At 35.5% G+C, this 24,295-nt stretch overlaps 1 protein-coding gene across 1 annotated transcript in view; it reads right to left on the bottom strand.

Annotated features, from left to right (window-relative positions):
- CPS1 (carbamoyl-phosphate synthase 1) overlaps window positions 1-5,198 on the bottom strand; it is a 114,699-nt gene extending 109,501 nt beyond the window's left edge. The window contains exon 1 of the mRNA XM_090283365.1: window positions 5,052-5,198. Coding sequence (XP_090139491.1) covers window positions 5,052-5,177 — 126 coding nt within the window. The 5' untranslated portion in view covers window positions 5,178-5,198. The remainder of the gene's footprint in view (window positions 1-5,051) is intronic.
- Window positions 5,199-24,295: the final 19,097 nt, after the last annotated feature.

Here is a 24,295-nt window from a genome sequence, read left to right as displayed (position 1 = left end):
GAACAAACTTGTTCAGTAAAAATCTTAATGATACAACCACCTTATTGATTCATTCGTAAGGACTTCACATTAACCAAATCTCCTTAAGAAATTTAAAACATCATTAACAGGCATTTATTAAGCTTGAAAAAAATTAAAAGAATAGAGGAGCCTTGAAAATATTTTCATGAGTCGAACTCATTAGACCAGATGGAGAAAATCAAGTGTAAGTTTGAGATCACTGGGACTGAGGAGTCCAGCACCAAGTGTGACCTTGGCCCATGTAGCTTTTTTCATCTTCAATCGTTGTAGAAACCTTGGCCAATCCTGATCACATCAAGCACATTCAATCTTACACAGCAAACTCCAGAAGCCCTGAAGTGACCTCTGGTGTGACCATTGCTTAAGAAACATTAGAAACCCTCTACACCCGTGAGCTTTATTTAGTATAAGTCAGGAACATTAAGAAAGTCTCATGAACATGTGAGGGCAGAGGAATGTTCTGTTGCCACAGCAGTGGTCTCTAAATTAGCCTTTTTTAAGGCAGAAATCTAGCTAAGCATGGTTTAATAGAAACTTGAGGCATTGTTAGCAGTAGGGGAAGCCTGAGACCAAGACCAGTGCCAGTTCCTTCAGCATATCCTCCACCTGAATTCTTAGTTGCTAATGCAGGGCTGGGATTAGGGTAAGGAGAGGGAGATACCGAGGGTGCAACATTGAAGGAGGTTGGCATTGCCAGGGCCGTGGGTCTCTAGGGTGCAAAGTGGACAGAAGGCACCCGCGGCCCTGAGAGTGACAGCCTCCTTCAACGTTGCACCCTCGGTATCTCCCTCACCCCACCCTAGTCTAAGCCCCGTTCAGCAATATCTTGTTCAAGGATTGTATGTGCCAAGACATTCAAAATGTCAAAGCACTGTTGGTGACAGGCAAATGAGCCTATAGTGGTCGAAAGAAGGCCACCTCCCAGTGAAAGAAATATTGTCCATCAAAATTATGTAAGGTTGCTAATCCATGCCAACTAAATCTGCAGCAGCTCATTTGGGATTGGAACATAGTTTATTATTTCAGTAATATGGTGTATCATGGATGAGATCCTTCCCTGAAACCTTATATTAGTCAAAGTCTAATATAACAGTTATTTTTGAAAGTGTGTGATAACCATAGCCCTATCCCCAACTCTGTACATATGTACAGAGGCTCCAATATAACAATAAAATCTATTTCCTGTGAATGTCTTTAAAGCTACTACAATATAACTAAATGATTTTAATTGTAGGAGTGTCTGTAGTTGCCAATTCTAATCAAACCATAATAGCTCCTCAAGACTGAGCTAAATAGATATTTCTGTTAGAATCAGAATATAATATCTTAAAAATTAAAATGTTTCAAAGGGAATAACGATCCCTGGGATTCGTTTATATCTGAAGTGCCAGAGAGAAGGCTACTTGGACAGTCACTATTTTTAAAAATGAGTGGATTGATAATAGCAGCAGTACTTGCTAAACCCTCTCCTACTCAGAGGGAGCTTAACCTTTCTAGTTTAATACCTTTGACTTTCAAATGCATTTACAAGTAAAAATAAAACTGTTTAGTCTTGGTGACTTTCCAAGACTTGTGAACTCAGAATTTTTAAATTTGTAAGTTTCTTGAAATCAGAAACTGTCCACTAATTATCCATTTATTTCTACTTACTTTCCCTATATACTATGAGGATAAAAGTTACATGTTTACTTCTTAAATAATGAATTAATGAATGAATAAAATAGGATATTAGGTTGTACATCCTGACTTTTGGATTTGAATTCACCAGAGTGGAATAAAATTATTTGCTTCATTGTCTTTTAGTTGAATTCATTATTAACAATACCTTCCTAGAGATAGATTTAATATAAGGCAAAAGTAAAAAGAAATCACTATTATAAATATTTGAGAAATTTTATCACACATCTTGTCATTGTAATAATGTGTAGTCCACAAATAACATGAAGATTGATCTAACTTTCTACTAAAAATCAAAGAACTGAATTTATTTTTAAGTAAGTGTCTAGCTTTGTTTTTAAAGTATTTTATAAATTTTAAGTATTGATCATGTATGATGGTCATGCAATTCTTTGGGTAAAGCAAGAATCATTTCCACAACACAAATGACAAAACTTAGGTCTGGAGAAAATATATGACTCGATCAAGTTCAGAGCATTAATAAATGTGAAGAGAGATTAGAATCCAGATCTTTATATTCTGATCCAGTGTGCTTTCCACTACACAGCTACAGCTGGATGAATGTCATAATGAGCACTGAACAGTTTCAATACTAACAGAAAGGGACTATGCTGTCTAAAATGATCATGTTTTATGGTGGTTGGCCATGCAGACTCGAAATAAAATTCCTTTAAAATGTAGAGCACCTTGAACTTCTTTCCTCTTCCCATAAGTGAAATATAACTGTGTCTATTAGCAAGATACGCTATATAAATATTAGCCACAAACAATTATGCAAGGAAGGGCCACATGAAAGGACAAGTGTGTCCCTGCTGTTGCCAACCCACTTCTTCTGTCACCAAGGGGAGAGGAAACGTGACCTCCAAAGATGTTGAAAAGGCAACCAATTTTAGGGCAGTGTTTCTAGACCCAATAGTAGAATATCTTCCACAGGCCAATCACTGTGACTAACCATTAATGACTGTCCTCATTGCCCTTCACTAACCATTATATAACTGCATCCTAATGATTTTAACTATCTTTAAAATATTATGCTCATTTAAAAAGAGTAAATTTGGATATTTTTTCTAAGAGACTTGAGTTTTAAAAGGCAGGAAGAAAAGTAGATAAAAGACTGTTTCAAAATAAGTAAATAATAACAAAATTCCCCTTGGACTGTTATATAAAATTTTAATTCACTATTGTGAAGTTGAAGACCTTCTCTTTTCTGTGAAACTCTGGCCAGAAATGATTGAGTATGAGTAGTAATGGCTTTCACGTTATGAAATGATAGCTTATTTCTCCTACTAATTTGTCATTCTTAGCTGTGAACTTTGTCAGACCCTTAAAACAGATCTACCACCACGAGCTAGAAGAACTACTTTCACAGTAGTCCATCCCCACAATTACACTATTTTGTTGTGGTGGTAGTGGTACTGGAGTTGTGGTTGCAGAGAGCACTTATTATGATCTTGGAGAATTGGCCTCTAATCTCATTCACATCTATGCCATTTTAAGTAGTCACTCAATTTCTCTCCTTCTGATGTTTGGTGGAGCTACACCTATTCCTAGCTACCTATTTTCATGAGAAAGATAGATATTTTAGGGGACACAACTCTGAAGTCTTAGAAGACACATCTAACTGTAGGTGACATTATTTTTATTACTATTTATTCTCTTTGAAGTTATATATTAGTACTTTTGACATACAGTATCCCTAACACTGAACTGAAACCAGATACCCATAGTTTATAGCTCCTCACTGTGTCTTTGATGATGCTTTAGGACATACAAAAAAAAAAAAAAAAAAAAAGTAGTCCCTCTCTATATCGCGGTTCACTTATCGCAGCCTCACTGTATCGTGGGAGTTTTTTAAATATTATATTTAATTATTTATCGCGGATTTTTCACTATATGGCGGGATTTTGTGGTACTGTATACATATGTTGTTAAAGTTCCGTAGGTTTAAGAGTGTAGAATAAATGTAAAGTTCTTACTTCGTGGGGGGGGTCTAGAACGTAATACCCGTGATAAGTGAGGGAATACTATATCTCCTTTCTGCTCTCTGCTCTCTCATTACCTTAAACTGAATCTGAAAAATAGGTGTTTGTGGATTTATTAGTTTAAAATGCTAGTTTTTTATACTTTATCCAGAGATCTTGAGTTACTTTTCTATCACTGTCTCTCTGTCTCTGACCCTCTCTCTCTCTCTCTTTCTGCAACTCCCTTCTCTCACTTCTCACCTCCTCTCCCTATCTGTCCGTCTGACTGTCTTCCTTTCCCATTACTCCTATCCCTTTCCCATTCCTGTTAGCAGAGGCCATAAGAAGCTATGGGCATGCCTAACCAGGCAGACATCACTTTATTAAAACCATCGAATCCTGACTGGAGCAACCTAAATAGTAGAATCTGAAGAAGCAGTTGAAAAACTTGTGATCAGCCCAGTGAACATATAAAGTATTAGCAGAATACTTAAAACTATTGCAACCTAATTTTATATCAACAGATAGAGGTTGTTGAGGTTTTCTTTTCTACTTTACTTTTTACAACTCTAATTACTAAAGAACTACTGTGATTATTTAAGTTTTATAGTCACAGAAAGTGATCTTCATTGGCAAAGTTCCCATGGAATAATTTCAGACTTCTCTGGTAATAAATATCTTCATAAAGTTATAGAAAGGAACAGAAGTTCTTAAAGTAAATTCATAGTTGGGGGTAGAGGTAGATGAAGGAAGAGCACTTCATGTTCCCTTCCTGGACCTGCTCCTCAGTTATAGATCCACTTGGAGGGACAGAATTTTCATCTGCTAATTGTCTCAGTGTCTTAATCTACAAACTAAAACTCAAAAATTTGGCCTTCTAAAGAGGGACTGAGAGAAAAAAGGGAAAAAAATCATTGTCTATGTTATGATCTGCAGATATCAAAATTATAAAGATATTTTCTTTCAAATTTTTTCCTGAAAAAATGATGTTTTAAAAGAGAAAAGTTTACAGTGAGCCAATACAGAATGTGGGCTTACACTGCCGTGCAGTACATAAACATATAAGCAACTCCATGTTTGAACCCAAACTGTGAGCGGCAGTGTCTGAGTCCAGACAGAATCCTACAAGCTCTTTAAAATATTTGCTTTCTAAACAGAACACTTAAATTTCACATGTTAACAGGAAGCATGACCCTTCTCTTACATTGGGTAAAAGTTGCTGTATTTTTACTCAGAGCAGATAAAAATAAGCATCAGATAAATCAGTAGTTTTTATAGTAAAGTAAATTTTAATAAATGAGCACTTCAGAACTACATTCAACTATGTATTTGCTTCATACTAAACTACACTGCAGACAGTTATATCAAAAGTAATGAACATGGGAATATTACCTTGACGGAAAGGAGCCTAATTCCAGGTCTTGAAAATGTCCATTGCTGTTGTGCAGGCACATTAGTAAGGCCAAAACAAGTCTTCAGGGTCTTCACCACTTTGCAAGCTGTCAAAATCCTTGACATTTTGAAGATGTTGTTTTGTGACTAAAATGAAATGAAATTACATATACTTTATGAGAATTTTGTTCTAATATTTTTAAATTAATGTGAAAGAAAGCTGGGGAGAGGGGAGTGCAGTCAGGTGTTTAGGGCTAACTGCACAGGGATCTTTGAATTTCTATTCATTCTGTCATTAAATGTCTTCAGCCATAGCTCCTCCTTCTCTTAACCCCTCCTCCCAAGGTAATGTCCAGAGAGGCTCTATGGACATGTAACAGAAATTGCAAAACATCAAATGCTACCTTCTCCTGCTGAAATAATGCTAGTGTTGTAGAAAACCAGTCCTCTCTCAAAGGAATTGCTTATGCAGCTGAATAGAATGACCTAGATACAGTGGAAACTTTAGGCATCTCACCCTAAAGAATAGCAACTTTCTAAGAACACCAAGGATCAAAGGCTTTCACTTTTATTAGATGTGATGCCTAATTTGCCTCAAGAGAGATTTTGGATTCCCAAAGAAACCTGAAAACTTGCCATTTTCTGCTTGGAAAAAGATCTCGGAAATCGCATACGGTAAAAAGGACATCAGAATAAATTTTTCCCCACAAATATAGAGTAAACCTATCTATACTGCTTTTGTTTCTTTTTTTTTTTCTTTTGATGAAGTTCTGTGTTCCAGATTTTTAAGCAATGAGTAATATTAACTAAAACACAACTGAAGTAGTTTATTTATATGGCTCTTAAGTGTTAGATTTGTAAGTATATAAAACTATGGCAAACACTGATTTTAATTAAAAATGAATTTTTAAAAATCACTTAAATGTTATATATAAAATTCTCAAAGGTTGAGCATTCATGTTTCAACCTGAGTTGAAAATAATAACTTAGCCCTTCAATCCCAGGGTCATCAGGCAGCAAAAGGTCTCATTGGCTGGTGGAAGCTGTCACTTAAGTCATGTGTCTATGTAGATCAGGAAATACTGCAAGCGTTTTCCTTTGATATACGTACAAAGGAGGTCAAGAAATAAAGGCTCCTTCTTAAAGTCTCCCAGCAAGGAAAAGATGAAATAGAATGACATATGTATGAGGTCTGTCCAAAAAAAAGTCCAGCCATTGTTAATCTAACAAGAACAGTTTGCACAACATTGATGTAACCTGGCATCCAAGGAGAGTGAACTGGGATGCACATGCATGAACAATGATGGCTTTACCATGGTGGCAATGGATTGCCACTGAGTAAGCATGTGTACTGTGTGGCCATATCATTCAAAAATAACTGAGCGAGTACATCAATAAATCTGTATCAAATTTTGCATTGAGCTTGAACATTCCTCCTCAGAAACTATTAGGATGATTCAGAACGACGCAGCTATGGGCAACTGGTGATTGGCAGCTTCATCACAATAATGCGCCTACTCACATATCACCTCTCGTGCAGAGTGTTTTGGTGAAACATCAAATCACCCAGGTGACTCAGACCCTCTACAACCCAAATTTGGCACCCTGTGACTTCCGACTTTTCCCAAAACTAAAATTACCTTTGAAAGGGAAGAGATTTCAGACCATCGATGAGATTCAGGAAAATACAAATGGGGCAGCTGATGGCTATTGGGAGAATTATGTGAGGTCCCAAGGGGCCTCCTTTGAAGGGGACTGAGGCATCATTGTCCTATGTACAATGTTTCTTGTATCTTGTATTGTCAATAAATGTCTCTGTTTTTCATATTACATGGCTGGATACCTTCTGGACAGACCATATCTATATGGTGAAGCCTGCTTTTCCTTTATTAGAAAATAGCATCTACTTATTATTAAAATTTTTAATATAAAATAAGTTCAAATCATTACCATTACCCAGAGGTACCCATGCAATAAACATTATAATATATTTCCTCCCTTTATTGGCTGTACTTTAATTACATGACATTCTGGATACTGATGAGTTCAGAGCTTGAACAAGGAAAATATATTAGTAGGTGGTTTTATAAAAATTTATAAGAGTTGACCAAAAGCATGATGAACTAAACATGGTTTTCCAGAGAGATGTCAGCAACTTTAGGATGTAATTTCATGACTCTAGAGTCTAAAAAGAAATGTAGCCCTGAGAATTGTAATGGGCTTTCATTTTTGTCAGTAAAAGGTCCTGGATGTAGGCTATAGCCTATGTTTCTAGTTACCAGAATGAAAGGAGAAGAGACAGAAGATTTGCAAAATTTGGGTAAATATTCTGAATTAGAGACTTAGAAAATTCATTCATTGTGATTCTACAGTCATTATGGGATTGGAAAACCCAATAAATAAAATGATGAGTAGTTTTAAGTTTGAGTGTTAGGACAGACAAAAATCTACAAACTAACTAGAAAACAAGTTATTACATTAGTAAGGGAGTTTACATTAGTAGACCAAAAGGGTGAGGTGGTAAGAGTTGATTGGTAGTGAACATTTAAGTCCTGAATGAAAAATGTAGTGAAAATATTTCACTTTTATGAACAAAATCTTTTCAAAGATTTTTAAAAAGTGTTTTTTAATTTGGAATTATTTTTTCCCCTCTGATTGTATTTACATGGTCCTCCCCTCACATAAGCTGCATATAACTAAGTAGGGTGACAGATAGACACAGAGGTTGGGGGAAATCTGTGCTTTTGAAATGTGTTATGGATGAGCCAGGACATTAAGGGTTCACTAATCTTATAAGTTACTCATTCAAAAAAGCAAAACATTATATGTAAATTTAGCCTTTCTTTTCTGTTGACACATTTATCATAGTTACAGCATTGGGCTACTTATTTCTATACAATATCATGTAGAAAACTAAAGCTAAACATTTCTCAATTTTGATGGAGTAAGTAACATTCTGGTACCTTTTAATTTAATGCTAAAAAGTATTCTATGTCTTCCATAAATTGGAAAGTGCCTTGAATATATATATAGATGAACATATATTCATATACATGTGTACACATAGAAAGATATGTATACATGGAGAGATAGAAGTATCTTTAACCAACAATTATTTATCATTTCTTTGGAGGAATGAAAGCATTCAGTCTTCCAAATCTCTGAAATGAATTCGTCATCGTCGTCGGCGGCAGTCGTCCGTCTCGAGAGACGATGGTGTAGCTTCTTAAGAGTCTATCTGCACCGCCAAGAATGGCTGTGCAGTCCGACTCGGGAGTGACACGGTATCTGTCTCCTCCCGTGTTGAATCGACATCTTGTGATGACGCTGGAGTGTCCTCTCCAGTGAAGCTGAAGCTACAGAGCCTGGGCAGGGTGATATGGAGGGTCTGCTGTTGCCCATGCAGCAGACCCCCCCTCTCTTCGCAGCTGAATTAATTAATTTGATGAATTTGTCATTGGAATATCTAGTATTGAAAATTCTACTAAATTAAGTACAAAGTGATATTTATTTTCATTTAATATTTTTAAAAATATGGAGAATACAGAAAAATAGATAATAGTCCACCCCTCAAACATACCCTCTGTTAATATTTTAGTGTATTTTCATTTAGCATTTATTTATATGCACTGGTCATAATTTTGAAAACTTTGATCAACTTTTATTTTGTTTTTGTGAGGTACTATTACATTAAAAGTATGTTCGATGTTATTATATGTTCTTTTAAAACTTTAATTGAAATGGCTGCAACATATTCCATTTTCATTACTTCTATTGTTGCTACAATGCATATCAATATTGCCTTTTAAATAAGTATTACCAACTTTCTTCCAACTACACACCAATCATAATATATGAGTGTCCCTTTCAATACATACTAACATTAGGTATTATTTTACTTTGCTTCTTTGAGGCACAGAAAATTCTAATTTGTTTTCATTTAAATTTTAAATTACTAGAGAAGTCAAATACTTCCATATGCTTTTAATCATTACTATTTCTTCTTTTTTGCATCTTTTTTGTTCCCATTAATCTATTTATCTTAACTATCAAGAAAACTTGTTAAAAGGAAACTTAAAGCAACCTGATAGCATGCATTTGTATTCTCTTGATGGGGACAATCCATTGACACGAGCAAGCCTGCTGCCAATTGGTAAAAATTGCTCTTCCTGGAGAATAAAAGCCTCAAGTTTTGGATAAAGAGAAAATAATAGTGTTAGTTATTCCTTCTTGAAAAGTACAGCAACTGCCAACTGCCCCCTTGAAGTGTGTCATGCTAGACAATGAATCAGAGACAACTCCTAGAAAGTGACACATTTATCAAAAAGCCTTTAATATAGCAAACACACAAGAGGTGCTTCTGTGAAGGTTTGAAGGGATGGTTAAAGTCCTGTGTACTGAGTTCCTGCTTGATTAATGATGTTTATTTAAGCAGAAACAAATAAAATTATGTCAGATGAATATAAAAGGAAATAAAGATTTCTAAGAATAGGAAAAGAGAACACTCAATTAAGAATTCTATGAAAGACTATTTTGAAGAGATAAATATAAAACAAAAGCAAGGTATGTCTGGAAAGCAAATACATTCAGAGTATAGGGAGATGAAGCAACCCTCCAAAAAAAGAAAGTTCTATTTTGTGTTTGAGCATAGATTCATTAAAATAGAATATTAAATGGTAGAAGTGATTATTATGGCTAATTCTGAGTTTTACTAGTCTAATATAACAATGAACACTGTCACAAGTGAGAATATGGACAAAAGAAGCTATTCTTTGAAGGAAGAGGGTATGGATTTGTAACCACATAAAAGGCATATATTTTCTCTCATCAGAGAAATCAGGAGAAACTGGTAGAAGGATTCCTCAAATAAAGTTTAACCAAGGATATTTATCCATAACGACAACAGACAGATACCATTCTTAGATGATAATGTTTTTAAATAACCAAGAATCTTTGGAAATCAAATCAAGTAAGACACATTCATTAAGATCCAATTGACATTTTGAGGAATAAAAAGTGAGGAACAAATTTTCATGAATGTGCTTGTCAATCTAACATTTGATAACATACAGAGAGGCTGAAGTGAAACAAAGGAAGTTGAAAAATGAAGCTGAAAAAAGGACCTTGTAAAAATGGTTTCACACATTAAAATCCAAGGCACATTTGATTTGTATACTAGGATAATAAAAACACTATAATTTATAAGATCCCATTTGAAAAAACCTTAAAGAGAACTAGTTAGTTGGTACAAGCAGCATGTATTTACAAAGAATAAATCTTGTCATACTAATTTCTTCCTTTAAAAAAAACACATTACTAGACTAAGTGGAAATGTTAGATGCAATCAACCTTAATTCAAGAGCATTGAGTCTATATTACAGATCATTGCTGGGTACATACACATTTGCTAGGGAATATGTAAATGTAAGAGGACACAGTAAATTAGCCAATGAGTAAACGAAGCTTGTTATGTAGGATGAGAACAGAGAGGACAATGCCTTAAAGAGTTAGTTCAGAATTCACAGCGACCTTGGCAAACTGAAGACAGAGTCAAACACAAACAGGGTAAAGTACAAGCAAAGTGAGGTCATGTGTAAGTTAGTCCAAAAAGAGGACAAAAAACAAGCTTCAAATACAAGTTGTGGAGGACTGTTATATGGAAACAGGCCAAAACCCATAGGTAGCAGTCATAAAGTATAGCCAGCTGTTCAAAGCTACTTGTAGTAAGTTGTAATCATTAAAGCCATACAGAGCAGAATTTAGAGTGAAATTTATGAAAAGAAAATCAAAGTTTGCTAGAAATTTTAATATTAAACAACTTAAAATACCAAAAATGGAATTTGACCATTAGATAACTATTAAATTTAAAAGCATGTAATGTAGGACTCCTAATCAAATCTCTCAATCCTGAAGAGGTGGAAAAAAAGAGGAAACTCTTGGGTAATAAATAAGAAAAGTCCTGCCCTGGCTAGTGTGGTTCAGTGGATTGAGCGCCAGCCTGCGAAGCAAAGGATTGCTGCTTCAATTCCCAGTCAGGACACATGCCTGGGTTGCAGGCCAGGTCTCCAGCCAAGTCCCCACTTGGTGGGTATGGAGAGGCAACCATACATTGATGTTTTTCTTCCTCTCTTTCTCCTTCCCTTCCTCTCTCTAAAAATAATAAATAAATAAAATCTTTAAAAAAAGAAAAAGTCCTACAGTAGACGCTAAAACATTGAAATTTATAACCACCATATATATCATATATGTGTGTTTGTGTATATGTGTGTGTGTGTGTGTGTGTGTGTGTAGAGAAATAAATAGGTATTTAAATGAACAAATTTTAACGGCTCCAATGATTACAAATATGATTCCTCGTGGAAGTTGAGGGACTTAGCATTTGTTGATCACCCATAGAGTGTCAGCTACTGACTGAGCCACTTGGCATGTCTTATTTGCTAACCCTGAGCTGAACTTGGCTGATACTATCTCTGTTTTACAGATGAAGTGGTGAATGAGTTCCAGATCAAGACCACACAACTAATAAGTTGCAAAGCTAAGATCAGAACTAAACTCTTAGCCAACATCCATCTTCTTTTCATCATGTCAAAGGCTGGTTAAGATCCGATTTGATAGGAAGAATATATGATTCTAGAGGCAACATTGCTAAGAAATATTATAATACCGGGAAATCAGTAAAATTTAACCAGTAAAAAATAAATAATTAGAAAGCAGACTCCATAAATTGTCTGATTTAATATTGTTTAAAATTAAGATAACATAAGAAAAGAATAATACAGAAATAAAACTATAAAATTTCTCTTCTAATCTACTTAGTAGAATTAATTAGCCTGGGTGCCACACTTCTAGCTGGCTAACTGATTTACCTGAACTTACAAAAGAATATTTTATATTCTTCTATCTTACATACTACTGATGGAAGTTACTTATTCCAGAATCTAGATAATTAAACACCATTGAATTTTCATGGTTGTTCATAAATAAAGTCTACAGTTACTAAAATATAATAATAATAATCAATTCAATAAATATTTACTGAGTGTTTTCTGTGTATCAGGCATTGTATACCAGGAAACAGTATTGTTTTCTGCTGAAAGATACTTCATAGAAAATTGGAAAATTTTTAATGTGTTCCTTAAATTCTCATCATACAAACAATATAAAAAATGTAGGTAGTTTTACACAGCTGAAAGGAATCTTTAAAATCATCTATTCTAATTTTTTGTTTTATAGATATAAGAAACATCTAAATGAGGCAAAGTCATCTCATTGTTCTTGAATAATTTCATACTAGGTCTAAAACTTTAGTAGAAATAACTGTAGAAATGTAAGTTCTGAATAATTACATTTCAAATAAAAATAATTTTTTAAGTGATGGACCAAATAGTGAAAGAAACTAACAATTACATAAATCAAACTCTATACTTAATGTTGACCTTAACATTTTCTTAAAATTTGGCTTAAACATACCCACAACATAAGCTTCAGAACATGTAATGACTCAATCATCAGGTGCTTTTCATTGTAAATAGTAAAATATTTCTAAGAATGAGTTTTAAGAATGTAATTCATCATCAGCCTTTTTGTGCAATGATTATTATCATTGCAACAAAACTATCTTCTAATGTGTTCAACAGAACAGACAGCCTGTTTTTTTTGTTGTTGTTGTTTAACTTTTGTAGTGAGATAACACAAATGATTTTGCAAAGTTTTAAAGCGCAACTCTGGCCATTAAATTAAACATATTTGAGGATCACAGAGAAGCCACTTGTGCAATGTGTCTTGAAGTTACCGACTTCATGAAGTAAGAGGCAGCAGGTTACATTGGAATGACGTAGAAGATTTTTTTTTTTAATTAAAAACAGGTCACTCACGTACATTCCTACGCCACCCTTTTTATAGTACATTTGTTATATTACATCTGATTTCTTCCATGGCCTCCTATTTTCAGGGGAACATGGTCCAAAAAGCTGTATTCCACCACCCCCTAACAATCAGAGCACTACTCTCATAAACATTGAAGTTTCATCTTTACTAAAACATTATTGCAAGTTCCTATGAATGTAACATACAGCTATTTCTTTGTCCAGATTTGGAGACTTCTGAGTTGAGTCATTGAAAGGCAGGGTGCCTTTTTAATTTAATAAGGCTAAAAATTTTCGGAGCAAGGTAATGCTCCTTGGGGGGAGTGGGGGCAAGGACAAAAAGAAAACTGAGATGGGGAGGAACAAGAGGAGGGAAGAAAAAAATTCTGGTCCTCCAATTCTACAAACTTCTAACAGTCACAACTGCCAACTGGGATTTCAACTCTTGACATTCCCTTGGTGTCAAAGAATTAAATGTTTTATTCTGGTATTGTTTATTTGATGTCATTTATTTTTAACCTACACTTGACCTCATCAAGATCATCTTTAGTTCATAAGAAGATGAAAATATGTAATATTATTTGCTGATTTAACTTGGATTAGGGCATTTATTATTTCCAGGGAATATTCTTAAAAGCTTTGTGAACTGAAAAAGCAAAGAATTGATTATTAAAAAGATGAGAACTATGTCAAGGTTTGAAAAAATTGTTTTTAAAAAACTTAATTGACTGGAATTAGAAGTTGAGGCTAAACAACAATAATAAAACTCCTACAAAAAGAATGACTTGACATATTATAAAAAGTAATACAAATGAAAGAAATAAAGTTGTATAATGGAAGAAGTACAATGTTTGTTACTCTAAATGGTACACCAATATGAAACTTGAAAAAAGGAAAGCTTACCAGATTAGAATATTTATACTAAAAATGGTGATTGCATTTCTCAAATTATTAGAGACTATGACTCAAAAAGTCGCTTGTCCATAAATGTCATCTTTCTACCATAAATTAATAAGATTAATTAGTACTTGATTAATTAATATTTTCCTTTTATAACAAAATAAAGATACATACAGGCTTTTCAGGGACATTGGTTAGTTATAAAATATTGGTACTGCCAACCCAAACCAAGTATTTTTTTCAGAAATATATCTACTTCTCCAAATTTGAAATAGACAGAATTGTCTTCTAGATAAATTATGTGATAAACATTTAAATAAAACACAGGTCTTACATTAAAACATATTTTTTCTTATTTTTCTATTTATACAAATTTTGAAGACTTAAAACTTAATGAAACCTGGTTGCTGTGGTTCAGTGGATTGAGCATCGGCCTGCGAACCAAGTGTCACCGGTTCGATTCCCAGTCAGGGCACATGACTAGGTTGCACGTCAGGTCCCCAGTTGGGGGCGCAAGTAAGAGCAAACCACACAGTGATGTTTCTTTCCCTCTCTTTCTCCTTTCCCCTCTCTCTAAAAATAAATAAATAAACAAACAAATAAATATAAATAAATTATCTTTTTTAAAAAAACTTAATGAAAGTTACTGAAACCTTCAGGAGTATAGTTTAATTTCCTCATTCACATGCAAATAAGAGATAATTAATGATCATTCTGTCAACACTAAACTAAAAAAATTGTTATTCACTAGACTGTGTAGCTCTCATTTACATTTATTTTTAGTACACAAGGTAAGAGTAATAAGAAATTTCCCAATTGTGAATGTATCCCAATATTTACCTTGATAATACTTAAAAGTAAGTGGAAGTATCACAGTGAACTGAGAAAACAGAACTCAGTTCTGAGAATAAACATTTTTAATAACCCAAAATTAAAATCCTGAATTGTATGCATTTTCTGCAAACTGTCTTTGCAGCTAAGTCTGCTTAGAGGCCAGAATCCATTTTAATGAAAGTCAGCCTTTTAAAGAGGAAGTACTTTTTTAAAAAAATGTTTACATTGAAATAAAAGTTGTTTATCATACTGACAAAAAATCAACAAATATGCCCATTGGGCATATTTTTTTAACCTGTTATTTCATTTCTTGGGATATATAAGTAATCTTTAGCTCAGCATCTAGAATGCAAGGCAGGGGATGTAACAGGCGAAAATGGCTCTTATACCCTGAAGGTAAGACATACGGTTACTTCACAATGATCCGTAAGAAATCAAGGCAAAGGCCTATGCAAATATAAAAACAACACTGAAGATCAAACAGGACTCCTTACAGAAACCAGAGCCACTTAGTGGGAGAATCCAGTTCTACTGGGATGTTCTTTCACTGCTCTTCAGCTACCACCTCAGTCTAAAATAATCAGTACTCTGCACTCTGACATTTTTCTCTTCTCTTCCTCGTCCTGCCACACAAATTTCACCATAGAAAATACTTAGGGCATGATAGAAAGGGTACTAGGAAAAACAAAAGAAGGAGTCAAATGAGTAATGTGCACTTATAAAACCATATATTTAAAATATGCAAATGAATTCACATGGCTCGATGTGTAGCCGACAGGGTCAAAGTCCACACAACTTCTGCCTTCTGAAGCTTTCTCTTTATAAAATGGAGTTAATTTTTTTTTAAATTATGGAAATAACAACAAATTGTGAACCATTTAGCCAACATACAATGCTGCAATATTTTACCTGATGAAGAAATTTGAGGCCGAACATTTGTTAGATTAATTTTCTCAATGTCTATGTCCTGTCAATCCGTCAAAGCCATGTATGTGAAATCATGCTTTCTTTATGAACTTTCTGAACCTCTTGTTTGCACCATAGTTAAATTGCTATCACCTATTTTTATTTCATACCCTGATTAAAATCCTTAAATAGCTCCACCCCACTTATTGACTATAATGCAAAGTTAAAGATACAATATGTACAGTTTTGCACAGAGTTACACTATTTTATGCCTCATTCATGCTGTAGCATCCTCAGTTAGTTCCTTCATTATCTCTGTTTTCGGTCAGCAAGTTGGAAATAGTAGCAACTGTTATCTCTCATAGGTTATAAGTGATCATTAAGTCTATGATTCCTTCTATCAGCATTTATTGAAGGCCTTTCATGTGCCAAGCACGGTGCTAAATCCTAGAATAGAAACAAGACTCAACCACAGACGTGTCCCCTAAAAAACTCACTTTTGAAAAACCTTCCAAATTTAGTCTTAAAAAGAGACTAAATTTTCTACTCTCAGAATTAAACAATAAGGAACAGAAAAAAGAATTGAAAGCTTAAAAACTTGAGACCCATAAGACCCAAGCATAACACGTCAAATCAATATTCCTCTCCAGCAGCTTTCACAGAATGACATGTGATCACCTGTCATGCACCTGGAGAAGTAAATAGCCCTCATGGCACTTTTTATATCCCAAAGGAGTAACCCACACCCTAGGAGCCAGTTCAGATACAACAACTTCTCAAAAATAAGCACTTTTTTACCAGCCAGTTTTGGCTAATGGGTCTAGAGATTAACACTGATCAAATTAACTAGAATAAAACTCTAAATATCCACGGCCTGTGTCACTATAAAGACAAGGTATAAACCATGAAATCTCACATTCACTTCTTTTAAAAAATCAAATGTTTTCTGAAAAACACATGACAAATAGATATTCATGCTAAAATGTATTTTTAAATAAGTTCAAGTTAATATTGAATGCTACAAACACATAAGGCATATTTTAAAAACAGCAAGCTCTAAAATAAATAAAACCTCAAACATCCATCAATTTATGAATCTCTACCTACTATCAGACCCAGTAGGAATACCAAAATATAATTACTAAATCACAGAAAGAAAAGTAAAGGCTCACACCAAAGCTATATTAAAATTGTAAGGGTTTAAAGGTCACAAGAACTTCTCATCAGAATCCAATGAATTACTGAGCTCACCACTCTTCCTTCTTTTCCAAATCTTGCATACGAGCAGCTAAGAAAAGATGAGCCACATCAAAATCAAAGAAAACCCATTTTTGATTTTTAAAGCTATACATTGGATGGCTCGAAACAGGATTGCCATGTCCAGGCCCCAGTTTGCAAAGTCCTTTTTTAAGGAGATTAATCTTTTTCTTCAGGCTTGAAAACACTGCTAAGCCTGGGAAAATAACTACCCCACTACCTTGATTCTGGACTCCACGTTTCTTCCAGACCTAAGGTGAGGCACTTCTCCTTATCTCCAAAGGAAAGACAAGGCTCCAAAGTCCAGCAGACAGGTAACATTCTCAGGCTGATAGGATTAGCAGCCTTGTCACGTCACCTGACTTTGTGGGGGTGGGGGCGACGTGCTAGACACTCCAATTCAATTTAAAAATTCTTGAAATTGGCATATTTCCTCACTAAATACATGTCCCAAATATCTTAACAAATTTCAAGATGAAATATAATGGCTATCTTTTACACACTTACTACACTTCAAAATGGCACACCACAATTTCCATGAACCAGCAGAAATATGCCCTGAATTTTATTTGCAATTATATTTCAAGCCTGGTGTGATTTTTTTCCCCAAGGAATATCTATGCACTCAAACTAGCATGAGGAAAATTCTAATTACAAACTAGCATGAGGAAAATTCTAATTAAAGCCAGTTGAAAATAATTGACAGCTTAAAAATATTTTACATATTTACATGTATGAATGATATAGTAAGAATTAAGTAAAATGTTATACAAAATGTTTCCCTAGAACACAAACCAACCTGGTTCTTATTAATGTTCCTTTGATATGTTTAAATCGAAGCAATCAGCAGAATTAGCATTTTTAATATTAAAGGTATAAACTGTTCTTCAATGAGGATGAAAAACATAACTGTGTGTTTACATAAGTCAACTCAAAACCTCAGAATGGCACTTTGACATTAATTCATTCTATCACAGTAGCTGAGATATTTAAGCTTTGTCTGCAACATTTTCTCATAAGGAAATTGAGAAAATTTAATGATCACAAAAAAAGAGTACTTGGCCTAAAGGTGTATCTCATCAAATATGCTATATGCATAGGAAAAATATTTACAGTAATACATTTCAGAAGAAGTTTCCAGTTTTACAAACCTACTGATACGGGTTTATTCCCAGTATATTTTAACTACTAACAAGTGCACAAAATGCTAAAATAGTCAAGAAATAGAGGCAAATTGTATCCTTGGCTTGGTCATAAACATGTTCTATCCTTAGCCAAGTCAATTCACCTCTTCATATAGCAGTCTCTCCAAACACTGGGCTAGTGAATGTCACATAAATGACAGGATGTGTAAGAGTTGAGAGAGAATATGAGAATATCTATCAAGTACTATGATCTCAGAAGAGAGCATCAAAGGACATCAAATAGTCCTACACTGATAAGCTTAGTAGAATTGTTAAGAGATACCTGGGTGTGTGTGGGGGGTGGTGGTAAAAGGTGTTTCCTGATCACCTGAATTTGTATGTCTAATTTTCCATCATGTATCTCCACAGGGAAAAAAGCAGGGTGTTAGGCTAGAAAATAATAGTGGGGAACAAACTTTAGACTGGATGATTAGGGAAAGTCTCTCTGAAGAAGTGATATTTAAGCTGAGATGCAGACGACACATATTAATTAAATAGGTAATATAGAAGAAAGAGCATTCTAGCCATTCATGAAGGCTTTGAGTTGGGAATTAGTGATACCCTCTAGGAACTGATCGGTGGGTAAAAAGGATGGTGAGCAAGGGAGGTGTATGTCCAGGAGAGATCTCAGAGAGAGTCAGACTCCAGATCTCATAGGGGCTGGTAGGACATGTTAAGATACAGATTTGTCACCCACAGTACAATAGGAAGCCACTGGAGAATTTTAACCTGATGTCAGTCTGCTTAGGTTGCTAAAATAAATATGTACTGTGGATGAGGTGGCTTAAAGAACAAACATTTATTTCTCACAGTCTAGAAGCTGAAAATCCTGAGCTCCAGGTGCCAGCATGCACAGGTTCTGTGAGAGTTGTCTTCCTAGTTCACCCCCGTTGCAGAGAGAGGACGCAAGCTCTCTCAGGTCCCGAAGCTTTTCACATGGGCACTAAGCCCATCATGAGAGTTTCACCCTCATGACCTAATTACCTCCCTAGGCCCCATCTCCAAATACCATCATCATGTTGGTGTTCAGAGTTTCAGCAGATGAATTTGTGTGTGAGGGAAGTGGGGGACAAAAACATTCAGTCTATAGCACATAGAAAGTGAATTTTACTTATGTGATGAGAAGATCAATCTGATTATTGTAGAGAGAATGCATTGCATGTGGGGTGAGTTCATGCAAGAAGCTAACCGTGGTAGACTTTTTTGGGTGCTCTGCCAGCACACCTATCTCCCAGCCACTGTGAGGGTTGGCTGCTCATGAGGTGCCGCTGACACCTTTTCCAAAGACTGCCCTGGTTGACGTGTGTTGCTTTGCCCCATCAGAGGGTTATGAAAGACCAAACTCCTCTCCCTAGAACGGACAATGGCTCTGCCATGAGATCTGTGCTCCAGAGCCCTCCCCTGTGAATCAGGCCAAGATTAAATCACATATGTAATTATATTTAAATGGTGGAGGGAGAAGTCAGATTGAAGTGAATAAAAAGTGAATGGGGTGTTAAAAAGTGGAGGCAACAAGAGAAGACGAGCAGTTATGTAAAATAATAGAAGCTGGATGAGAATGTGAAGCAAGGAAGGGTTTTATTTGCTGTTTGTTTGCTTTTAAAACAGATGGTGACCAAGGCATATTTGAAGTTGATGAGATGGCTGTATCTCAAAAGGAATAGTAAATCTGCATGATACAAAAAGTGTAGCCAAAAAGTAAAGACTTTGAGAAAGAGGGTCAAGGTGAAACCTAGAGAACATGGAGGATTGGCTTATGATAGGATGAGGAGTAGATGCATGAAATATCCCTCCTCTAGCTGATGGTGGTGCGCTGATTTGCTAGTACAAAGATGAGCACATGGCCTGTGGATGGTGTCTACTCTATAATGGAGTAAGTTGTATCGTTTTCAACTGAGGATAAGAAGGTTTAAGATAATTTCTTTGAAGAGTAAGACATACTGTCATTAGAGAACCATAGCAGATGATCCAGTAGTAGGAGATTCCCATGTGAAACTGATTATGTAGAGTGACACCAGAATGTCCATGCATGTGGTTTTCTCCAGCCATGTTCAGTTAAATGATTGCACGCATAGACATAGAGGACTATTTACCAAAGATTTAAGTTTTGCCAGGCCAGTTAGAGAGAAACAGGCGTGTGGAAGTTGAGGGTATCTGCAAAGGGATGATTATAATTGTAGACATTAGACTCTAAGCTAGATAGGAAGGGATTCTCAAAATCTGTTAAAAGTGGAAATACCGAGTATTTAAGGTCAAAGAATAAGGAAATGGGTATGTGAGAATAAGGCTGTTTGAATTTTGGAGGGGGTGCAATTTCTGGTAAAGAAAGGCCTCAATGTGACCACAGGAGTTTGTAGGTGAAGTCAAAGTCGAGGCAGAAGAGTGGGATGATTTACTAAAATTGATTTGCTTCATACCATTTGGTTTATGCAACTCCGGTACTCTCGGGTCAAACAACATCTGCCAAATGACATGAATTCTGTTTACAAAATTAATTAACCATCATTGCATTATGAGGCCATCTAGATGAGTAAATTGTACTAAGTAAAGCCCAAATGGTCTCCTGTTTTTCCCTCTGGGGGAATCTACACCTTCACCTCTCAAAAATATTGGCTGAAATAAAGTTCTAAGAATTTCTTTGTTGTTGTTTTCAGGGGTTAACCATACCAATGAGGCCTTGGACTTCTCTGAGTCAGCATAACTGATCAATCAGCATTTCACTGATTGCCTAATCCCTCCCGCTCTTCATAAGAGGGGGAAAAAGCCCTTGCAAAACGTGTTTGTTCTATTTGTAATTCTGGACAAAGCCGATAACGAGTTGCAGCTGCTGCACAGAGTGTACTGCTGCCGAGGCCATCGCTTTAACTTATAGATAGAAGTGCAACAGCCAGAGACGCTCCTGGGGCTGAAGCGGCTGCTGGAAATAGGGCGGCAGTCTCCGGCTATAGTCTCTGTGTTTCATTAGCCAACAATTTGTTCTGCTGCGAAGACAGTTTGATTGGCCAGGCAAAAAGAGATGCAAAAAGAGAGATTTTTAAAAATCACGACTCAGCTGAAAGAGTTCTGTTTTTTCTGACCTGAGCAATTCACTTCTGTCAGTCTCAATAAAGATGCTTGTAATAGTAGGTGATTCAGACTCTGAAGGTGTGCATCCTTCTGGACACAGTGCTCTCCTGATGATTAGAATCTTGGGGCTATGCCTGGGGCCTCACAAATTCCCAGTGCTCAAGCTGCCTGGAGATCCAGCCCTTCTTTCAACTGAGTTCTGTTCTCTGCCTGTGTAACTAATGACTGAGTCAAAAAGATGGAAGGTCAACTATTTGCCCTTGACCAGTTAATAGGTGTTTCAGCTGAGTTAACTAATGAAGTAACATTGTCCTTTTTTTGTGATATCAGTTTATGTTTTATCCTAGAGTATGAACTAGGTCATGGGGAAAACAATAGTAGTCAATTTTATAAAGATTAACCCAAAATAGAGGCAGATTTCTGGAATGACGGAATAAAATAGTAGGCGTCTTATGCTTTGCTTGAAAGGTTCTCAAATTGCCACTTACTATCTGTGTAGCCTTGAGCGAGTTGCTTAAACTCTTTGAAACTCCATCTCTTCGTGTATAAAATAAGAATAAGAATCCCTATTATGGAGGATTGTTGAGAGAATATAAGTGGAATAAGTTATGTAAAATGTCTTGCACTGGTATGTAAAGGATATTCTCAGTCAGAGTGTAAGTGTAAATGGGTCTAGGCACTTTGTAGCATGATTTGTCATTATATAGTAAAATACATAATGTAAAATGTGCATACCTATGGCAATTACATTCTCAGTATGTAACTTAGAGAAATACTAAAACATGCACAAAATGAAACAGATGTAGATAGATATTCATTTCAGCAGAAATGAACCAGTGGGAATAATATTTCAATGTGTTAACGTTCTTTTCTCTTGAAATTCTTTTTACTGACCTTCACCACATACACACCCCATTTGCTTTGGGGTAATTTAAGATTATTACAGCAGGAATACAAAGGAAAAGAAAAAGTTAATATTTATTTTATGGCATTCTAATGGTATTTTTGCAGTAAGACAATAGTCCTACAAAATAAGATTTGTCCAAGATTTTTTACAATCTTTAAACTCTTATCAATTTATCAAACCTAGCCAAGAGGACTCAGATTAGGTAACATTATTTCATATTACAGAGGACAACCCTTCTCATTATAATCACTGGACACTGAGGTAGAAGGTAGGAGGAAATGGCATAGAGGAAGCAGACAGTCCAAAGCCCACACTTCCAGACTGTGGGGTAATAGGCAGAAGAGTGAAACATAAGGGGAACAAGAAGGTCATATCAGGATCCCTTTTTCCCACTTCCATCCCTGGCCCCTCATCCAGAACAACCCTTCAAGGAAGTCAGGATGTCATGGGGTGGAAATGACAGCAGCAGGCCAGCAGATAAATGAACCTGAGACAGAAATGCTAGTCTTCCAAGCCTGGAAACTGAAGATCTGGAATCAACCAAGTCCTCACTGTGGCCACACAGAGGATCTGAGAGCACCAGAGGAGCTACGAGGCCTGGGGTCGAGATGAAAAGACCGCTGCGAGCAGATCATTTCAGACAAGGAATGAATAGCTAGCCCAGTACCACCCTACAGAGAAGAGGGAGCATAACACCACACCAGTGACCAGCACGGAGACCAAACCAGCTCAGCTCCTCTGCAGAGATCAGTGAGGACCCAGAGAACACTACACCAATACAGCACCCCTCCTCTCCACCACCAGATCAGTAAGCCAGATAATCAGACGCCATCTTGATGAGGAATAGTGTGAACAGATGGAGCTTGGAAAAAAATTGAGCAGCTCTGTCAGTCAACCAAGCGGGGACAGAGTTGTTAAAGAGTATTTGAATTGCAGCATTAGACTCAAGACAAAGATTACCAGATTGGACTAAAGGTTACTTTTTAGCAGGTTAAATAGATCTGATCTGAGGGTAATTCTAAACCTTGTTTCAAAATAATCAATGGCTACAACTAAATAAAACACGATCTTCTAATTCTGTGGAAAATTTTGCAGCAGATTAAAGTAGATATCTATATACAAAGAATAAGCCAACCACTGGCACAGTTTACTCCTGTATTAACTCTGTGTTTCACATGTGTTGACTTATTTCATCTTCCAACAACCCTGTGAGCAGGTTCTATGGGTATTCGCACTTTACCTAGGAGGAAACTGAGGCACAAAAGTTACATTGTCTTCTCAAGAGTTCCCTACTTATTAGTGGTAAGGCCAAGATAAGAAAGATCTCTAAGGCATACTGGTGAGTGATAAAGGCAATTTATGGAACAATGCATACGGTATAACAGTAATAAAAGACCTGTACAAATCAATATCATGCAACTTTTATCTGTAAATGACTGGGAAAAAATCTGAAAGGGTATTATCAAATTGGTAATAATAGTCTCCTCTGGTAGCAGGAAGAGTTTTTCCATAGGAAAGCGTGCTGTCAAAGAACATTTTAACATTATCCATAATGTTTTAATTTTTCACATTGACAATACAGCAATGAGCTACTCATGTTGCTAAAAACTGATCATATATATCATACTAAAAATGGTGGTATCAGAGTATGATGAGAAGCAATACATTTTTATTGTTTATTTTACCTGTTATATGTTTGTACTAGAAGAAATTATAAGAAAATGCAAGCATATGTATAGGATAATGTTGAAAGTTAATAAATTCACATTGTTCGTCCTACCATCCCCACTGGATGCCAAAGGACTGATTTTTAATTATGCAATAGTAATTAAATGTGGATCAATGATATTCTCTCAAGAATACCAACATAAACAAAAATAGTTACTTGAGAAAAGAATAAATTAAAATTCAAAGTTTTACTTAAATTTATAAGGATATCTCATTTTAATATATTGAATAAGTTTAACCAATATAAAATTCTATTTTCTTGATTTTTTTCAAAAGTTAATTGAAAACTGACTCTGGGCTATATTGTACAACCTGTAATATACAGAAGTAGAACATTTCAAAAATGGCATCATTATGTTGTATATAAATAAACATGGAAAGAAATAAGGATACAGGTTTTATTATAATAGGAAATGAAGGCCCCTATGAAGTTTATAAAGGCCTTTAAAACTTGAATAGCATATTGGGACAAGAAAGGAAATCTAAAAATGGCCCCTTATTAATTTGGAAGATAATTTTATTATGTAATTATATAATCTCGACTCTTATTTCAAATCCTGCCACAAACAATCAAAAATAGCTACTGATCCTCACTCA

The sequence above is a fragment of the Furipterus horrens genome, unplaced genomic scaffold, assembly GCF_987537825.1.
Source record: "Furipterus horrens unplaced genomic scaffold, mFurHor1.1.pri manual_scaffold_1, whole genome shotgun sequence".
NCBI classification, from domain to species: Eukaryota; Metazoa; Chordata; class Mammalia; order Chiroptera; family Furipteridae; genus Furipterus; species Furipterus horrens.
This window is presented reverse-complemented; position numbering and strand designations above follow the sequence as displayed.